The sequence below is a fragment of the Polypterus senegalus genome, chromosome 1 (genome assembly GCF_016835505.1).
Source record: "Polypterus senegalus isolate Bchr_013 chromosome 1, ASM1683550v1, whole genome shotgun sequence".
NCBI classification, from domain to species: domain Eukaryota; kingdom Metazoa; phylum Chordata; class Cladistia; order Polypteriformes; family Polypteridae; genus Polypterus; species Polypterus senegalus.
This window is the reverse complement of record NC_053154.1, coordinates 211,963,485-211,983,450: the sequence shown is the minus strand read 5'-3', so window position 1 is coordinate 211,983,450 and position 19,966 is coordinate 211,963,485. Positions and strand designations below refer to the sequence as shown.

The 19,966-nt window shown below is 38.7% G+C and overlaps 1 protein-coding gene across 1 annotated transcript in view; it reads left to right on the top strand.

Annotated features, from left to right (window-relative positions):
• The window catches only part of LOC120538928, a 179,684-nt gene that overhangs the window by 116,493 nt on the left and 43,225 nt on the right, over positions 1–19,966 (top strand). The window contains exon 10 of the mRNA XM_039768552.1: positions 3,061–3,104. Within this exon, the coding sequence (XP_039624486.1) occupies positions 3,061–3,104 (44 nt within the window). The remainder of the gene's footprint in view (positions 1–3,060; positions 3,105–19,966) is intronic.

Genomic DNA, 19,966 nt, shown 5'->3' with positions numbered 1-19,966 from the left:
TGTGTAGGCAGTTTAAAAAATATTTCGATTTATGGATGAATGAATGGATTGGTGACTAGTACTTAAGTGCTTTCACTGCGGGAGAGAAATTTTACAAATAAAATGCATTATTTTTCTTCTTATTCTCCTTTTTACTAGTATTCATGTTCTTAGTAATATTAAACGAGAAGTCTGTTGGCTTTCTTCTGTTTGTGTATTTTTTCTAAGTGACTAATTTACTACTCGCTTTCCATTACTCTGATTTGAACTCGCCTAGACACTGAGCTGCTAGGTAAAATATAATAATAATAATAATAATAATACTACTACTAATAATAATAATAATAAATTTTTTATATAGCGCCTCTCCCATGTTGAAAGTGACATTTTGCAGCCGACTGGTCTTAGGAGGGGTAAGAACGACTTCATAAAATCGAGAATACGTTTTATTTATTATGACTGTTTTAAGGTGAATACTCATTTTTTACGAATTACCTGCCACCTTAACTCCCTGGACATACCCTGCGTATACCATCCGCTCTGTATTTCTTATTCTTTTATTCACCAAGTAGAATATCATTGGGTTTTCTTTCCCCCAATTCACCGTACTATTGTTCATTTTGCCTCATTTGCACTTTTTTCGCTTTATTCCCTCTATACACCCAACTGAGGCTCCACGGATGCGTCTATGCGCCTGTCTCACTTACGGCATCGGAGCTGAATGCTAATTGTCATTCAAGGTACGGCTGAGGAAGAAGGAGAGAGAGAGAGAGAGCTGTGATTTGCTGCCTAGAGACGGGGATGAAAGAGAGAGAGGGCGCGCGCGCGAAATGTGTGTGCGAGCCCGAGTGTGTGCGCGTGTGTTCACAGCCCCATCAGCTCTTGAATTCAATGTGATTAGGACAGTTTTCGTCTGCAGAGAAAGGAAAAAGCAACAGCTTCTAGTCTACAGCCTAGCAATAGAGGGCACGACTGCAGCAATTTTCACAACTTTTCCTAAATATTACTGGCTTCATGAGAAGGCACTCGGACAACGTATCAATTTTTTCATCAGAATCGTGCTGAAATCTGCTCAAAGAACACCCGAAAAGAAGACATGCAAGGCGATACAATGTAGACGGTATCCAAAATTTAAAGCTAAGGCACCGTATCTGTTTCTAAACAGAATGAAACGGGGACTCACTGACTGAGACAGAGTCGGAAAGGATTTTTGCATTCGTCTCCTCACCGTTGGACGGTTGACCGGCGCTTGGTCACTCACTGCAGCCTTTATTCCCTGGCTCCCCTGTTCGAGGTGACGGGATATTTTGGAAAGGGTCTGGTTTTACAGCCTTTCAGTTGCTGCCTTGTCTGCTGCTTGTCTGCTTTTTTATTTTTATTATTATTATTTTGTATGAAAATTAGCAGCTAAGAAGGAAGGACCAACTGAGCTGGGTCAGTCAGAGAGTGTGCTGGGATGCTGGTTAGCAGGGAAATAAGATGCTATGCTGGATCAGCCAGGGGTCCCAGGGTGCTGGGAAAAAACAGGCAAGTTTGAAAGACCATTGTGCGATGTGCTAGGAGTGTAGTCAAGAGGAGCTCTAAAGTTACGGCATTGGTCAGTCAGATTTTAAGAGTTCATCTGCATCAGATTGTTCACAGGGTGCTACGTATGCTCAGCCACACACTGCATGGTTTCTCATTGTGTCAGTGGTCACTGGTTATTGTGCAGTAACAAACAGCGGTTAAAGAGTGTGGCAAAAAAGAGACTGGGTGATTAAAGAGTGACGCACAACGTCTGAAAAAGATAATGATAGGGCAGCAAGGCACAAATCACTTGTAAAAGAGGCCATCCCTACTGCCTCAAGTGCACTTGATCTGAGTTTATGACCACTGTAATCACTGCTTGAGGGTATTTTTAAGTTTTCTGAAGTCCATCTTGGATAAAGGTTAGCTGCTTTAGACAATTCCTTTGTTCCACACAATTTACCTTTGGCCTGCGTGCCTTGTGGTGCCATCCACTGTTCAAATCAGCTGTCTCCTGGCAGTTGACACTCCTGATTTCTCTTCCTGGGGAATGACCTTACTGTTGTAACAGCACTGCCTGCAACTAAATCTGCTGTGCCTCAGCTATGATTGGTGTCAACAGCCTCCACTCAGCAGGCCGCCTAAGGTCCCGCTCCCTGTGCTCTGTCCGATATGGCCGGGATTTTCGCATGATGGACCCCTTCAGGTACCCTCGTCCACCACGTTCCCGTTCTCTTAAGCCTTTGGTTTTCCCTGATCTTCTGGGTACCAAGCCACTGGACACTCACCACCAGCAACAGCAGAACAAAAAAAAGGTAATTTAATGTCAGTTTTTTTTTTTTTTAGTGTGGCAGAAAAAGTTAAGTTATCCTTGGAATACTAGATGTTTCTTCATCTTTTTTGGTTGTATTATTCTTAGACACTTAGACTACTGTGTTGAATAATTTCACTACTTTCATGTGTTCAGTATTAAACCATCATCTTGATATTCACTTGTACAGCTTAAAGATCCTAAAATATAAACCATCATTCACCTTCTTGGGCATGTAGTAGCAGCACATTAGAACCTCTAGTCATATTTATGGTCAAGGAGGAACATTTGAAAATACTGTACAATGTATTAATAAAATATAGAGTGTATACATAATGTGTTCATGAGCGTATTTTTGAGGCATCAATCCATAACAAAACATACACATACTGTACATATTGTGCATATATATATATATATATATATAAATATATATATATATACATACAGTAAATAGATAGATAGATATATGTGTGTGTGTGTGCAGTTGGCTACTGGACAAATGGCAGGATCACATTTTCTTACTTTGTTACATTCTTTTCCATGTTTAACACTACTTGTCTTGTCTATTTCCTTGTGCAAACTTGCTTACTTGCAGTTTTTTCCTGGTGTCTCTGACACTTCATTTTATATTAGGCCATAAAGGAATGGTCAGCCTAGGCTTTAATGAAACCAGTCATGCCATCGCTTTCATTTTTTAACTGCTGCCACCCCTTGATTAAGCTCCATTGAAGTCTAAACAATGTGTGTCACTTTCTCCTTAGGCACTGTACAACTCTATCAAGAATGAGAAGCTGCAATGGACAATGTAAGTCAGATTTTTTTTTTAACATAAATGTAACAAAGGTGGTTTAAAGTAATAAACTGTATGTTTAGTCTGTGTTTTAGCAACACATACTTTCTGTCAACTTAATGCGTTGAGCACCTTTTAAACTTACCATCAATAAAAGGTGAACTGCTCTTTGAGATTTTACAAAGGCTATTACGAGAGTTTTTTTTATTTATTACTTATAAGGTGCCAGTAGTACTAGGGTGGTATACTGTGTTAACCATTATGGATACAATGAGAAGTCAAGCAAAATTACACCTTTTATTGGCTAACTAAAAAAATTACAATAAGTAAACTTTCAAGGAAACTCAGGCCCCTTCTTTGGGCAGGATGTCTTCAGCTATAGCTTTATTGGGCAGCCCTGTAGGGGTCCTTGGATGCTGTTAGGAGAAGGTGCTGTGGGCAGGCTCCTCTGTTACAGAGAGGTTTTGCCATACCTAGAAGTGCTTTCAGGTGGCAAACTCGTTGTGCCAGAAGTACTCCCAGGTTTGGGTTGAAAAGCAGCCACTCCACCATATGCGGCGGTCAGAGTCAGGAGAAAGTGGACAAAGCTTGCTTAGAGAGTGCAGGTAGAAGAAGAAAGGAAAAGAGTTGTGACTGTGATTTACCAGGTGATAAAAACTTGTGAAAGGTATTTTGATTACAGTAATACAAATATCGTTGTTTGAACCCATGACTGTGAGGTTTAGTTGTGTCTGGGCGTGCCTCCTACAGGTCACAAAGGTTATAACATTTAAACATTTAGACATGTTTTTGTGCATCAACACCCGTTTGGCTTTTTTTCTTTATATTTCATGTTTTTTTTTTCTGAACTGGAACCAGCCTTTGAAAGGACAACAATCCATTACAAGGCACATCCCTATACACATGAAGACTTGTAGAGTTGCTAGTTAGTCTAATCTGGTCTGATACTGCAGTAGACACATATAATCCTGGCTGAGAATTATATACTGTACAAGACCCAAACACTGTGTGGTAACAACACTAACCATTGTGCTACCAACATTATTAATAAATCCACCAATTCTGAAACCTGTTGAATCCATTTAAGAGTTGGGAGCAGCCAGCAGGTTTCCCATTATTATCAAGTAGGACACCAATACATTGCACATATACAAACTTGTTCATACTGCGTTCAGTTTATAACTGCCTGTCAAACTAAAATACATGTGTAGTGGTTGGGGATGGGAGACAGAGTGGAAAAACCCACCCAGATACAGGGAAAACAAACTCCTCCCAGACAGTCCTGGTTTGAACCCAGGACTCAAATAAAAAGGAAGCAAACCATAGGATCGCTAAGAAAATATTATAAATATACAGACAAACACCAACATTAACCATAATTAAGTAATATTTTAACAGAATAATATCTGGGAAAAACATTTCAGCTTAGACTGCAATAAATTCCCAAATAAACTAAAAACTAAACCACAGTTTATTATTACCATACAATTTTGAAAAAGATAAATTTCAGAAAGAGGGTGAACAATCTAATAAAAAAAACACAGATTAATGGATAAAAGTAATACCATTGCGTTAAAGCTTTTTTTTTTTAATATAGTTTTACTAATTAAGTATTTCCAACATACAAACAAATATCACACTAAAAAAAGCAAGAAATCTAAAAAACACATTGTTAAGATAAAGCCACACTTTAATCCATTATCATATTGCTTGCCAAAAAAAAAAAACATTTTTAATGCTGCCAAGAAATTATTACAACAAAAACCACCCTTCTGGGAAAATGAAATAAATAAATAGAATATATCTTACTGCCAAGATAATATCACAAAGCAACAAATGAGGTATCATGTACTGTATGTGCCTGGTACCAAAAAGAAATTAGTGTTGACCTCCATGATGAAGAGACACACACAAACTGAACAATACACTGTCGAGAACATCATGCAAAGGAAGCAATACCAAAATATCATTTGTGACAGAGCACTTCACCGACTGAAGGGCTCAAGCGTGGGCCTGTGAGTGCATCGACTGTAAAGTTTCTGTCTTCATCAGACCTTCCTCCACTGTTGGTTTGAAACCCCAGAATTGAATCTGAATTTTAGAACAACCATTTTTGAGTTGATTCTTGAGAATTCTAGCCTCTTTTTTTTGTATTGCATCATAACTGCTGAGGTGTCACTCTGTATGTGACATAAAAACAAATACCACTTATCAAGGACAAGTAAGGAAGTAACGCGTTATACTATTAAAGGGAAATAATGACAATAAAAATATCAAACTTTGAAAAAACATTAAAAACTAGGTAAGCAAATAGTGTGCTACCAATAATGTTTCACAGTGATATATCATATTGCCAAAGGAATACTACTAAAGCACAAATATCATTCTGGCACTGAAGTAGCCTAACATAACAAATTCAACATGGCTTTGAATAAAAATAGATAAACTGTGTTGGATGAAATGCCTGTTCTCTTAGATTTTGTACGTTTTATTATTACAACTATTTATGCCAGCCTGATCTATAACAGAAAGGACAAAATAAAGTAAAATGTATAAAAATAAATATGAGAAAACAGAACAAGATTAACAAAGGGAGTTAAGCACAATTATCCTTACTCACATCCTAGAACTACATTTACTCAGGGTTTGATTGTAGCTACTGTATACAGGTAGATTGTTTGTCTTCTTGCCCATATAATGTTACTCACCATCATTACTTCTTTTTTTACTTTCTATTCTACTTTTCTAAATGTCATACTCCACACCCTATGTGTCTGGAAAGTGCTTGCCTTCAATTTACCTCTCAAATCCAAAATCAATTACCATTTTTGGTAGCAGCCATCGATACTCCATCCTGGGATTTACTAACAGTGTAAAACCTGCAAATTCTTCATGTTAATAAGTAATTTTAGGTGTTTAACAAAGGATTGTATTATGTCACACTGCACAGAAATGAATACCCTGTGTACTGATGTTTTATAAGTGTTACGAAGACAAGAAGAACCCTTTGTTGAGGTCTTGTTCCATAAGAGTATATGAGTAATAGATGCATTTTTGCAGTACCTAAACTAAAATGTTACCTCTGTAGTACTAGTGACTAATTAAACAGTTTCTTCTAGGGGAGCATGCAATGCATATGTACATATTTAAGAAAGCACATAATTTTTATTCATTAGGATAGTTCGACAAATAAATAGGCAATAACCTAATAAACACTCAAGCAAAAAAAAAAAAACTGACTGCAAATTCTGATGATGAAAGTCCAATGATCCCTCCATTTTTCAAAAAACATATTCATTTAGAGAGTTAAGGGTACCAGACCCTGTCCCTGAAGTATTGTGTGTTAGACAGAAGCCAACCCTGGACAGGGTGCTAGTCCACTTCAAAGTGTGCTCACTTACAAATGCCTAATCCACCTACTAGCACGTCTTTGAGATGTGGTGGGAGTCTGGAGTCTCCAGTGGAAGCCCATGCAGACACTCTTTATATTTGTTTCTTCCTTTATAAAAGAGTACAGAATTGACATTGACTTGTTATATATGTCATTAGGGCAAGGGAATTCACTACCCCAGTCAAGAAGGTTGCAAGTCTACACCCTGCCCCACCATGTCACACTTAATTAATTATATCAGTTTGTATGCTGTATATATTTAATAGATGTCTGCAGTAATTATATAGTTCTGCATCAAAGGAAATGGTTCCCAAACTCTGGAGGGACATCCACCAGTGTAAAATGCCTGCTTTTTCTTGACAGAGCCAAGAGGAGATTGAACTTAACTTCACTAACCGTCCACTGCTAAATCAGACAACTTGCGGCATTGAGAAATATTTACGAGAAAATACAGACCTAAAAAGTAAATCTGTGCTGTCGTATCATACTGCAATTAACAGAAAATATTGCTGAGGTATACCTTGGCATTTTCTACATTAGTTACGTAGCACACTATAAGTTACATTCATGTATCAGAAGTAGCCTTTTGATTTACCACTTCATGTTTTACAGATGTACCAGAGAGAAAGAGAGCTCACCAAAAAGCACAACTCCACCAGAAGATAATGTTAAGAGAAATGCTCCATTTTGATAAATCAATGTACAGAATCTTCTAGTTTTCTTTTCTATTGCAGGACTTTCAAAAGACTTACCAAAACAAATCTATCTATACTAATAAAAGGCAAAGCCCTCACTGACTGACTCACTGACTCATCACTAATTCTCCAACTTTCCATGTAGGTAGAAAGCTGAAATTTGGCAGGCTTATTCCTTACAGCTTACTTACAAAAATTAAGCAGGTTTCATTTCGACATTCTACACGTAACGGTCATAACGGTCGACAACGTCCGCCATTTTGAACTTTCTTATTTTTGGCCCCATCTTCACGAAATTTGGTAGGTGGCTTCCCTGCGCTAACCAAAACCGATGTACATACTTATTTCGGTGGTATGACGCCACTGTCAGCCGCCATATTGAATTTTCAAAACGTCACTAATTCTCCAACTTCCCGTGTAGGTAGAAGGCTGAAATTTGGGAGGCCCATTCCTTACAGCTTACTTACAAAAGTTAAGCAGGTTTCATTTAGAAATTCTACGCATAACGGTCAACAACATCCGCCATATTGAACTTTCTTATTCATGGCCCCATCTTCACGAAATTTGGTAGGCGGCTTCCATGCGCTAACCGAAACCAATGTACATACTTATTTCGGTGGTATGACGCCACTGTCAGCTGCCATATTGAACTTTCCAACATCACTAATTCTCCAACTTCCCGTGTAGGTAGAAGGCTGAAATTTGGTACTTATTTCGGTGGTATGATGCCACTGTCGGCCGCCATATTGAACTTTTAATGGAAACCGATGTACATACTTATTTCGTTGGTATGACACCACTGTTGGCCGCCATATTGAACTTACCAACGTCACTAATTCTCCAACTTCCCGCGTAGGTAGAAGGCTGAAATTTGGCAGGCTCATTCCTTGCAGCTTACTTACAAAAGTTAAGCAGGTTGCATTTCGAAATTCTACGCATAATGGTCATAATGGTCAACAACGTCCGCCATGTTGAACTTTCTTATTTATGGCCCCATCTTCTCGAAATTTGGTAGGCAGCTTCCCTGCACTAACTGAAACCAATGTATGTACTTATTTCGGTGGTATGATGCCACTGTCGGCCGCCATATTGAACTTTTCAACAGTCTTTGTTACTTATGGGCCCATCTTCAAGAAATTTGGTACACGGGTTCCCAACGCTAACTGAATCCTACTTACGTACATATATACGTCCATAGCCTGCACCTCGGTCATCATGTGAGGTGGCATTGGGTCCCCAATCCCAACGCCTCCCACATTGTTGGCTGCCTGCCTATATAAGACCGTCCGTCGCTCCGGTCTCTACATTCCCTTCCTTGCTTCGCCACAAGATTCACGTTTCCCTACTGATAACTACAGCCTTTTTGTTTAATCCACGGCTTCTCCACTGTTTTATTGTTCATTTATTATGATTATAGTTATTGTGTAGGTATTTTAGACTTACTTTACATTTCTCAGGTACCCATTTCCTTTATCATTCCAACCCCCATTACCATGTCTATCGAGGTGATCACTATTGATCAATGAACTGTCACTTACCGAGTGGTTTCCATGCCCGGAGATGGCACCTACGTTTTCCATTCTCTTTGTTACATATTGCACAGCCATATCAGGCTCACTCTTGATATCCGGAGGAACATTGTGTCTTATGTATTGAATGACTGGGACAGGTTCAAGGTGTGGACTGATGACGGTACAGGAGATAATTATACTACACAGGAGCACTAGAAGAGTGAAATGCTTAAGCCCTTCACCTATGGTTCTGCATGTGAGTTGGTGGCTGCCGCTGAATTGTTCGGTTGTCGCTTTCAAGTGTACCGAAATAGCCAAACATTTTACAACTTTCGACAACCGCCAATGTCTCTTAAACATTTTATATTCACAGGTGACGATTTCAGTATTGGACACTTTGATGTTTATGAATGTTTAAACTCTCAAAAGCTGTATGTGATTTTATCGATGAAACCGGTTGTGTGCTTACAACGCTTGACAGATGCCGAATGTCACTTCAACACAACAAGTCCTGCAAATACTGTCGTAATTGAAACAAACCATAAAACTCAAACCGATTATGACAGCAGCAATCCAAGCTGTCAGATTTGAGACAGGATTACTGTTCACATGGCCAACTGTAACTTGCATGCTTAAGAGTAAGCTCAGCGCACAGCTTCGTCATATTACAACCAGAGAGCCGAACTGAAAATGTGGTATACAAACAGATCCTTAACAAATAATTATTGGCATATTTTCCCTCAGTTTAAAAAGGTTTAATTTTCTTCTTAATAAAAATGTTAATGCAGTACTTTGCCGCTGCGAAGCACGGGTATTTTGATATATATATATATATATATATATATATATATATATATATATATATATATATGTATATATATATATATATATATATGACAGCAACACTCATAACAGTGACAAAACAATTACATTTACAATCATGTTACGTTATTTTTAAAATGTTTCCTTTTCTTTTTCGTAACATCTTTAACACACTACTTCTCCACTGCGAAGCGCGGGTATTTTGCTAGTCTGTAATACTTGTCTTAATGATACAGATGTTGGCTACAAAATTTGGGGGCAGCACAAAATGAGAATAATTTTGAAATATTACACAAGTACTCTAAAAGAAGTGTGTAGTCTTTTGTATTATGGAAAACTATTCTGCACAGCAGCAAAAATAAAATGAAATGGATGTCTTTATTGAAAAAACTCTTACGGTCTGACAACAGTTATTGTAACTTAGTTGTTGCAAGCTTGCTAACAGTCTCCTGATTCGCCATTCTGCATGAAACAGTGGTGCTTCTTCTGTAATGAGGCTCTCTGATAATGACAAAATGGGTTTCATTGTAGGTAGAAATTTGTGTTTTTCTGTCAGCATTGTCCAGGATTCCTGCATTGTACTAATTAATGGCTCACTAGGTTTGATAATGGATGGATGAATAACATTCTTTTTGTGTGTGTGTGTGCATATATATGTACAGTATATACAAGGGAGAATCAAAAAGTAGGGATGGCACGGTGGCTCAGTGGGTAGCGCTGCTGCCTCACAGTTGGGAGACCTGGGTTCGCTTCCCGGGTCCTCCCTGCGTGGAGTTTGCGTGTTCTCCCCGTGTGCGTGGGTTTCCTCTGGGTACTCCGGTTTCCTCCCACAGTCCAAAGTGGCGATTGTAAATTGTGTTTGCGTGTGCCCTGTGGTGGGCTGGCGCCCTGCCCGGGGTTTGTTTCCTGCCTTGTGCCCTGTGTTGGCTGATTGGTGATTGGCTCCAGCAGACCCCCGTAACCCTGTAATTAGGATATAGCAGGTTGGATAATGGACAAATCAAAAAGTAAAAGAAACTTAACCTTTTATACCGGTAACAGATGAACATAACAGTTATATCACTTTACCACATAACCTCCCTGCAGGTCAATGCAATTCTTGTATCATTCCACTAACTTCTTCATTCCCTGGAGAAGAAGCTTTTCTGCTGTTCCCGAATCCAACAACAACGGTAACAACAATTAATTTCTTTTATAACTGAAAACCACACAAGAAATGCCTTAATGGGCTTTAACAGGCCCTTGTTTTTGATAGTCCTACAACCTTTACTTCCTAAGAAGACAAGAAAAAAACTCCCAAAACAAAAAACCCTTGTAGGGAAAAAATGGAAAAAAAATTCATGGAGAGACTCCACCCCCCCCCCTCAATTTCCAGGTAGGCTGAGCATGCAATGAGTGTCAAAAATGGGGTAAATACAATACACAAAGCAGAACACAGGTAATCCTCTTTACACAGCCAGTTCATCATTGCCATCTTGGAAATACTTAAACTCCTTAACCTAATCATCAGAGGTGAACCTACGACTGTGTAGAGACCAAAAATGTGATAGTCACATGGTGGTAAATCAGGCCTGTAAGGGGGATGTGAAAGTCGTTCAAGCTGCTTCTGATGCATTGCCTCCACTGTTGCGGTGACTGTATGGAGACATGCATTATAATGAAGCAGCAAGACCATTTTGGATAGAATTCCTCATCTTTTGCAGCAAATTGGTTAATTTCAGTAGGTTTCAGTGTCTCTGCCAAAAGAAATCTCACTATGTCACATTGTTCAACAATGGTGCAGTCCCACAGTGGCATGTCCATGTTCATTTAACCTTGGCTTCAACTAGACTAACATCAGAGTGCTTCACTGCCGTCAGCTTCTATCTGTTGTGGTTACTGCGTAATTTTCAAATTGCCATTACTCCTCATACATACATGCAATAGATCAAATAATTTTTCTCACTAGCAGCTGTTTTTATGGCTCTAGTGAGTCTAGTATGTGATGAGACAACTCTGCTTTTGTGCTATGATGCCAACAGAGGGTCGTAATTGGCTCTTGTAGAAAGGTGCACATTCTTTTAACAAGTTATTTAGTGATGCCCCTCTATGCACCTCTCCTTTCTGTTTTAATCAGTGCCAATTGTTAGTCACTTTAAACCATCTTTGAATTTTTTAATCATCTTAATAACCCTTTTTAAATCAAGCTCCAGCTGCTGAGATAGAAAGACAGAGAATGTCTCCAGACCTTGACTTCTATTGCTGGTATAATCCCTGTCTAGAATCTGGAGGTCATCTCATGAAGAAAATAAAAAATAGAGTCATGTCACCTCAATGGTACATTGGTTGGTATCCTAGGTTCAAATCCTGGAACGATCACTGTGTTTGCACATACTTCATGTGCCTTTCTCCAGGTGCTCCAATTTTCTTGACACATACGATTTACACATGCGTTTAACTCGTTACTTTAAACTGTCCTGGCATGGATGACTGTGCCTTATATTAAGCTGGCACCTCATCAAGGACTGACCCCTGTTTTGGGCTTGCTGCTGTATGGATTAGACTGCTGTGACCCTAAAAGTGTCTCAGTATATATATATATATACAGTAGTTGGACAGTTTGCCTTTCTTTACCATACTGAACTCTTAGTAAGAAGCTTGTGCCTTACGATGTGCTTAGATATTGTTGGCAAGGCAAAGAAATGCATGTATTCGCATAATTTAACGTATATATATATATTATTAATTTTATTTGTTTATCTACACTAATTTAGCAATGGATATGCCATTACTAATCACAATTTGAGATGGAAATTATTGTGAATACTTCTTACTCTAATAGTAATACATATCATGTACCCTTAGATGGGCTGGCACTCCATCCTGGGCTGGATCCAACCTTGAACCCAATGCTTCCAGGATAAGCTCCAGCACCTCAACTGTGAAGTGTTTAAGAAAATGAATGAATGTGTGAACAAGGAACCTTTTGGCACAGTAGGTTCTTTAAAAATGGCAAATAGCAGTAATTTCTGAAAATCATTTTTCCAAGTTAAAAACCTTTGGAAACACACTTAAATTAATGTAACGGTCACCAGAAACAAAGCACAAGAAGAAATCAGGGTTAGATATTTTCAAACATTAGATAGTAAAACCCATTTCGGAAGAATACTCTGTCTTAACATTTGTCACAGCATGGTACCATGTGGTCTTCTTTTGACCCTCCTCTCTATTGTGGTCATTTAAGCTGGCTGCAGCTGGAATACAAGTATCACATCTTAAGCCATCAAACTGGTACATGTGCATTCCGGGTCTCCCACGCAGTTAATGTTCTCTTTGCAATTTGATTCCTTTTTTATGAAAAGCACTAAGTGGATGCAAAACAGTTTGCCTTACTGATAGGTAGTAACTGGAAAAAAAAAACGGTGTCTTATATATGAAGTCAGAGTGAGTGGGAGGACAAGTGTGTTTGCAAGTGTGTGTGTGTGTGCATGAATTCACATTTGGGGGGAAAAGGGCACAGCTATTTCACTTGGATGTCAAGTATGAATGAGGAAATGTCAAAGTAGGGCAAAAGGAAAAAACAGGTAATGGAGTAAAGTTTCAATAGGATAGGGGCATTTGTTTAAGGAAATTAAAGACCACTGATAGGTAACTTCTAAACAAAACAAAGGTGTGGATGTTACAAGTATATTGTACACCAGCAACTAAAATGGTTGATATGCACATGCAATGGTTGATAGGATGTTAATACTGTACATGATGAATGCCTGAATAGGTAGTGTATGGTAAATTACTCATCTTCTAAATGCTGATTATGGAAGAACGGGCACCATAATGGTATAGAAGTTGATTCTCGTTTAAAAGCAAACTAATTCTAGAATTTGCTCCCTTTGAAAACTCGGTTTGAATAAATATGTATCAGATAAGTGTGTACAGAGAATCATGGAGGGATTTTCATGTACCACATCAAGAGATGTAGATGGCAATGCCAAGATGCCAGTTGTATTCCTCCCTTAGACACCCTAGCAAAGTGTGAAGTTCAAGTTTATTGACATGTGTACATAATACAATGAGCTTCTTACTTGTATGTCTGTTCAGAATAGTGACATATACTTAATTAATTGTATATCATATATGTATACAACACTCTGAGCTGGTAAAGGAGAAGGGCAACTATATAATAAGTGAGAGCAGACATAGCTCTCAGCACCACAATCCAGGGTCCCAAAGTGTAGTATATTATATTGGCCAACTGTCACTGTTAAATATTTCTCAATGTGGTTTATGGGATACATTAAAAGTTAACCCAGAATGAATTAGAAATGTAGCACTGCTGCCTCACAGTTAGGAGACCTGGGTTTGCTTCCCGGGTCCTCCCTGCGTGGAGTTTGCATGTTCTCCTTGTGTCTGCGGGGTTTCCTTCGGGTGCTCCAGTTCCCTCCCACAGTCCAAAAACATGCAGGTTAGGTGGATTGGCGATTCTAAATTGGCCCTAGTGTGTGCTTGGCGTGTGGGTGTGTTTGTGTGTGTCCTGCGGTGGGTTGGCACCCTGGCCAGGATTGGTTCCTGCCTTGTGCCCTGTGTTGGCTGGGATTGGCTCCAGCAGACCCCTGTGACCCTGTGTTCGGATTCAGCGGGTTGGAAAATGGATGGATGGATGAATTAGAAATTTCCATTCTCTGCCCATCCACTTTCAGTTTTGTGTCAGAGATGAACAGGAAGAATGAATAGGAGGTCTGTTGCTATATTAATGAATGTTTGTGAGAAGCAGTCCACTTGACAAGTTACCCCACATTTTCCTAGGCCTAGGGAAGAAGCTCATCTTTATTTTATAACAGTTTATCAGTAACTTTGTGATTTTCGCTCTAATCATACTGTATTAAGTTTTTGGCATAAATTAGTGTTGAGTTCTTTTTGGTTTAGCTCAAGTTACTATTCCCCATTATTACATGAAATACACTGCAGATGACAGCAGAAATAAATTAGGTCAGTGTAATTTTAAGCATGTTAACAGCTATCCCTACTTTTAAACTATAATGCAGACAGGGATGTTTAATTTAAACCTATAATTTATTAAATCAAAGCAACACCATGGTGTAGTGGGCACCATTTCTGCCTCACAAATGCAGCATTCTGTGGTTGAATTCCATGCCCAGTTGCCATTAGTGTAGAGTCTGCATGTTCTCCTCATGTCCACCTATGTTTTTCTCCTGGTACTTCAGTTTTTTTCCCCACATCCCAAGGTTGTGTATATTAAGGTTACTGATTAACAATAAATTGGCTCTGAATGAGTGTGCTATCACCATGCCTAATGCTGGTTCCTGTATTTTGTCTGATGCTGCCAGGAAAGGTTCTGGTTCAACACAACCACTATATTAACAGCTCTAAGAATTGTTATGTTACTTATTAGTTCCTGAACATCCATTAGAGCTTCATTTAGTATTTGATGTAACTCTTGAGGGTTACATGCTCTTTAAGATTCCTGGCTTGCAGCTCAGAGGGTCTTTGATGGGGTGAGAGATGCAGCCCTTTGATCTGTGTAGTTGCAGTACCTTCTCCTGCACACTCTAAACACTGTTTGAATAGCCTGACTCCCCCCCAACCCCCACCAAACATACATTACCACTTGTGAAGCAAGTTTAAAATATGTATGAGATGTCTTCTTCATTTGGAAGATCTGTAAAACTCCATGGCACCAAGTAGCCTTTGATCAGCACAATACTGTCTGCCTAAAGGGTCAGTAGCACAATTCTTTGTAGTAGAACAGAGTTGAGGCTGGTTGCTATCACATTGGCCTTGTACAGAGTAGGGCAGCATGAAGAAATTTGTTCAGTCCAGGTCACAGCCTAAATATTGGCCTTTGATGCTTTTTGACTGTGTGCCAAATTAGGGTGGGGTACTTTGTGTCTCCATAGGTGCTAGTATGCGTAGGTGCTCTTTTATATTTACCAGTTTTCAAAGTATTTTTTTAAGTGCGTGCACACTTTTTGGATTTCAGTTACTCAAGGAGCGGTTTCCATGGTAATGAAAGCCAGCTGCCAGTGTTTTAACAAACAGTGCTGCTCAAAACCATTGTGCATAATCTGCTTTCATATCCACTCATACTCTCCCTATCATTTCCACAAGAAGGTCAAGATCCTAAACTCTTCTGTTGTTCATAATTACTTTCTTTTCCTCTTGCTCCCTTCATGTACCCGATTTCACTTGTATTTTTAAGCCCATTGAGGGTTAAATTGGCTTCCACTGGCAGAGTGAATGGTTCTCTAACCCTCATACTCCAGAGTCACTTAGGCTCTATGTCAACACTGCTGTACGGAAGAATTTCAAGTGCTGCTGTAAATTTGAAGGCCTCTTCCTAAAGTGTTTAACTGGCTAAACTGAAATAGATAGATAGATAGATAGATAGATAGATAGATAGATAGATAGATAGATAGATAGATAGATAGAACACACACCAGAATTATGAAAGAAAATTAAAAAGAAGGAAAAGCTTCTGACTTGGCTGTCCCAGTCACAATGCAGCATTTTATGCAGATGTATTGCTGTTGGTATAAAGGAGACACAGTAATGTTTCCTGACACACTTCTGTTCAGTAATTCAGTACTCACTGTTTGTGTGTCAGAGAGAGGATGTGCAGCATTGTTCATAATGGCATAATGTTTCTCTTCTACCTTTAGTAGGCTCGGTGTGCATTCCATAACTGAGCCTGTCCTTTTTATTTAGCTTGCTGATTTGGTGGTGAAATGATGTTGCTGGCCCGGCACACCACAGCATAGAAAGTCACACTGGCTATCACAAAGTTGTAAAAAATATGAAGGATGTCACTTCCCAGATTAAAGGGAAAAAATAAAAAGGAAAAATAGCCTTCTCTGCTCTTTATAATATAGTTCCTCTGTGTTCCTTGTGGTGCTCAGAAACACAGTCCTTGATTGTCACAGACAGGATACCATAGGTTCATCCACCTGCATATCTCTGAGTTTACTCCTTAACTGGGATGGCTGGATGGTACTAAAGGGACTGGATAAATCAATAAAATAGGATAGGCATGATGGCTGAACACACTGAGCCTTATATGCAACAGAAACAAGAGGTCCTAGATTATAAAGAACAGGAATGTTAAAATAAAAGTGCACAGGGTGCCTTTGTCATCAACATCCAGGTGGTCTTGGTATTTTGACATTTTTATTGGTGAAGGTGGAAAATAAATTTGTTTCCTACAATGAGTATAATACACTCTATTTTTATGTTTCAATTAGTATGTAGTGGAATGGAATCTGATCTGAATTGCTGGGCTGTTGGTGATTTTCTAACTATGGTCAGTTTAGAGACGAAAAAATGTATTATTTGTGCCTCACGTGTCAGGAATTCAAGATTCAAAATCCAGCCTGAACCCTACTTGTATAAACATTGCACTTTTTTCCCTTATCCACCTCTGTTTTCCGAAAAACTTTGATATCCTCACACATTCCCAAGACATGAATTTTAGAGTGAGTAGTAACTCTGTATTGTCCTAGAGTGAGGGGCTGAGTGCAGTTGAGTAATGGTGAAAGACTAGAAAATGAGTGCCACCCTATCCAGGTTTTGGTTCCTTCCTTGTACCTGACATTGCTGGGAGTGGATATTCCCCCATAATCTTTATTGCTAGATTTGAGAAACAAACCAATTAACATTAGAACAATTTTGACACGAACAGTTTTTTCCAAAATAACATCAGATTGCAGCGATGCCACTAGAAAAGCTGTATTAGTGGATGGCTTTGGTTGCTGAATGAGGTGGCCTCTCTGAGATATGTGGCAGTGATAAATAATTAAGAAATTGAAGTAATAAATAATTACACAATGCAAAAAACATGTTTACAACAAAAAAGCAATGCATACAAGTTTTAAAAAGAATTACAATGAAATCATGTCCACGCAAAAAGGCATACATACTCATTTTTAAATTAAATTACATTCTCAAATGGCAGGCCCACAAAAAAGGTGTGCACATTTTTATTGAATCTCATTTTCTAATTTGTTATAATAAATAGGAGGTTAGAATACTGTTTGCTTAGCACAATTAAGTTAAATCATTTAAAGAATAAAAGCTGCAGTAATACATTTGCTTTGGGGTAAAGGCAGTGTCAGATTTACATCTTAAAACATCTTACAATGAGTTTTACATGGAAGGCACATCACATTTAGGGACTGCAGTTGCTAAAACGTCAGCACTGAAATGTCACCATAAGTCATTCGCAGTGCATATCTAATTACAAGATTGCTCCTAAGATTTCACACTGATTCAAAGGTGAACATTGCGATCTTAGCTGCCATTCTATATAAATAACACAAGAATGTGATCAGAAACACTGGGCAGAAGTAAATAGACATCACAGACAACTTAGTCACAGTATGCCCACTTCAAAAATTCACATTTGCCCACCAAACATTGGAACACAGGTAGGGGAAAATTTGAGTTGAATTTTGAAGGTCCCTTTATTTTTAGTTTCTGACACACACTACTTGGTATCTTTTTAGATGTGTCTCCATTGGTTCTTTGCTTGAAGAAAAACTTTCTAACATTTATGCTGAAATTTGCTCTTGATAAGTTTTCTTCTTTGTCTCCCAATTCTTTGTTGTAGAATTTATTTCAAAATAACAGTTGGGTTCCACTGTACTTCCATTCATAATTTAAAAAAAAAAACTTCAGTCATGTCATCTTGTAATCTCTGTCTAAAGTGAAAAGTTACAAATCCTTCAGTCTTTCCTTATGCTTCACAGTCCTAGGATCAGACTAGTACAGTGGTTCTCAACCTGTGGGGTGGGCTCCCCTAGGGGGGCGCGAAGTAACATAAAGGGGGGCGTGAAGATGTGAAAAAAAGAAAACATGAATCAAAAATATGAATAAAGCATCTGTTGAAACCAAAACAAATTAACTTAAACTATATTCTGATACTAGAACAATAAATATAGAGTTAGATAAATGTCAATAAAAGTTAAGTAGGTATAATAAAATATGCATCTACATTTCAAAAAAATGTTAGGGGGGGGGCGTGATTAAAACTGTTATGAAAACTCGGGTCACAAATACTTAAAGGTTGAGAAACGCTGGACTAGTAGTCACTCTTCTCTGAACTATCTCTACCTCTGCTCTGTCCTTTTTGTAATATGGAGACCAAAACCTCACACAGTGCTCAAGACAAGGCCCACTAGTGTGTTACATTGCTTAAGCTGAACCTGCATTGGCTTATATTCCACACACTAGGCTAAGAATCTTAATATCCCAATAAGTCTTCTTGATTGCTTCTGCACACTGCCGGTTGTAGATAGTGATGAATCCACTAGTACTCTCAGGTTTTTCTCAAAAGATGTAGTTTCAAGTTTCAAACCTTCTATTGAATATTCAAATGTAATACTTTTTTTATTTTACTGCATTTACTTAAATAAAGTTTTATCAGCAACACATTTTTCCTTGTCTGTATTCTGTCTGGAACCCTCTGTAATGATACTTGGTACCATCTGCAATTTAACCACCGGTCTGTTTCTTTATACTCTCATCAAAATCATGTGCATTTACAGTATTAAAATAAGCAGCAGCCTAGCATTTATACCTGATGGACACTACATTTAGCATCACCTAATTCTTCAAAAGTTCCTTTCACTATTACCATTTGTTACTGGTGCCAGTTTTTGCACTCAACTGCACAATCTGCCTTGAACTCTCACTTCTAGTCTGATTAAACTAATGAATAAATTAATTCTTCTGGGCTAAGTCAGGATGGAAAAAGTAAAAGGAATTGTGGACTGGTGTCACTGGTGCCAAAATAGCACCATACTGACATTGGAAGTAAGCCCAATGCTTGGTGCAGTAGTGACTCGAAGAAGGGATCTTCAAGTTACTTAATGGCAATGTTGGCGTTAACTGTCCAGTAAGGTGGAGAGTAGGATGAGTGTTAAACTGATGCAAAGAAGAGACATCAGGTTTGAGAGAGAGAGAGAGAAACATGGGATCTAAAGAAGTAATTTTGTAGTGGTGGGCAAGTGGGTGAATCACCCCACCTAACTGACAGAGATCTGTACAAGTAAACACAGAGTACAAGTGGCTTTCTTACTTTGTTTATTTTGTATTTTGATTACTCCCTGTGTTTATTTTTCCCTTGTATTTCAGTTATTTCTTCAATAAATTCTTATCTGTATATTCTGATCACTCAGCATTGATCTGAGCATGGCCAACTGTAAGTAAAGGTTGAGTAGGCACCAGCCTTGGGATTCCAAAACACTCTCTATGAGCACCCCCTTATTTCGGACATGTATGCCGATCAATCTCCCCCTCACTGCCTATTCATTTCATATGTGATCTCGAGATCTAGGGATGGCTTAGGTCACTAAGAGGGAACTCCCCATCAGTCATGTGATCTCAAGGGTGCCACTCTCCAAGGGGACTAGTCCTACCCAGCTCCTCAGTTTTATATGCAATCACAACCCACCTTTGTTGATTTCA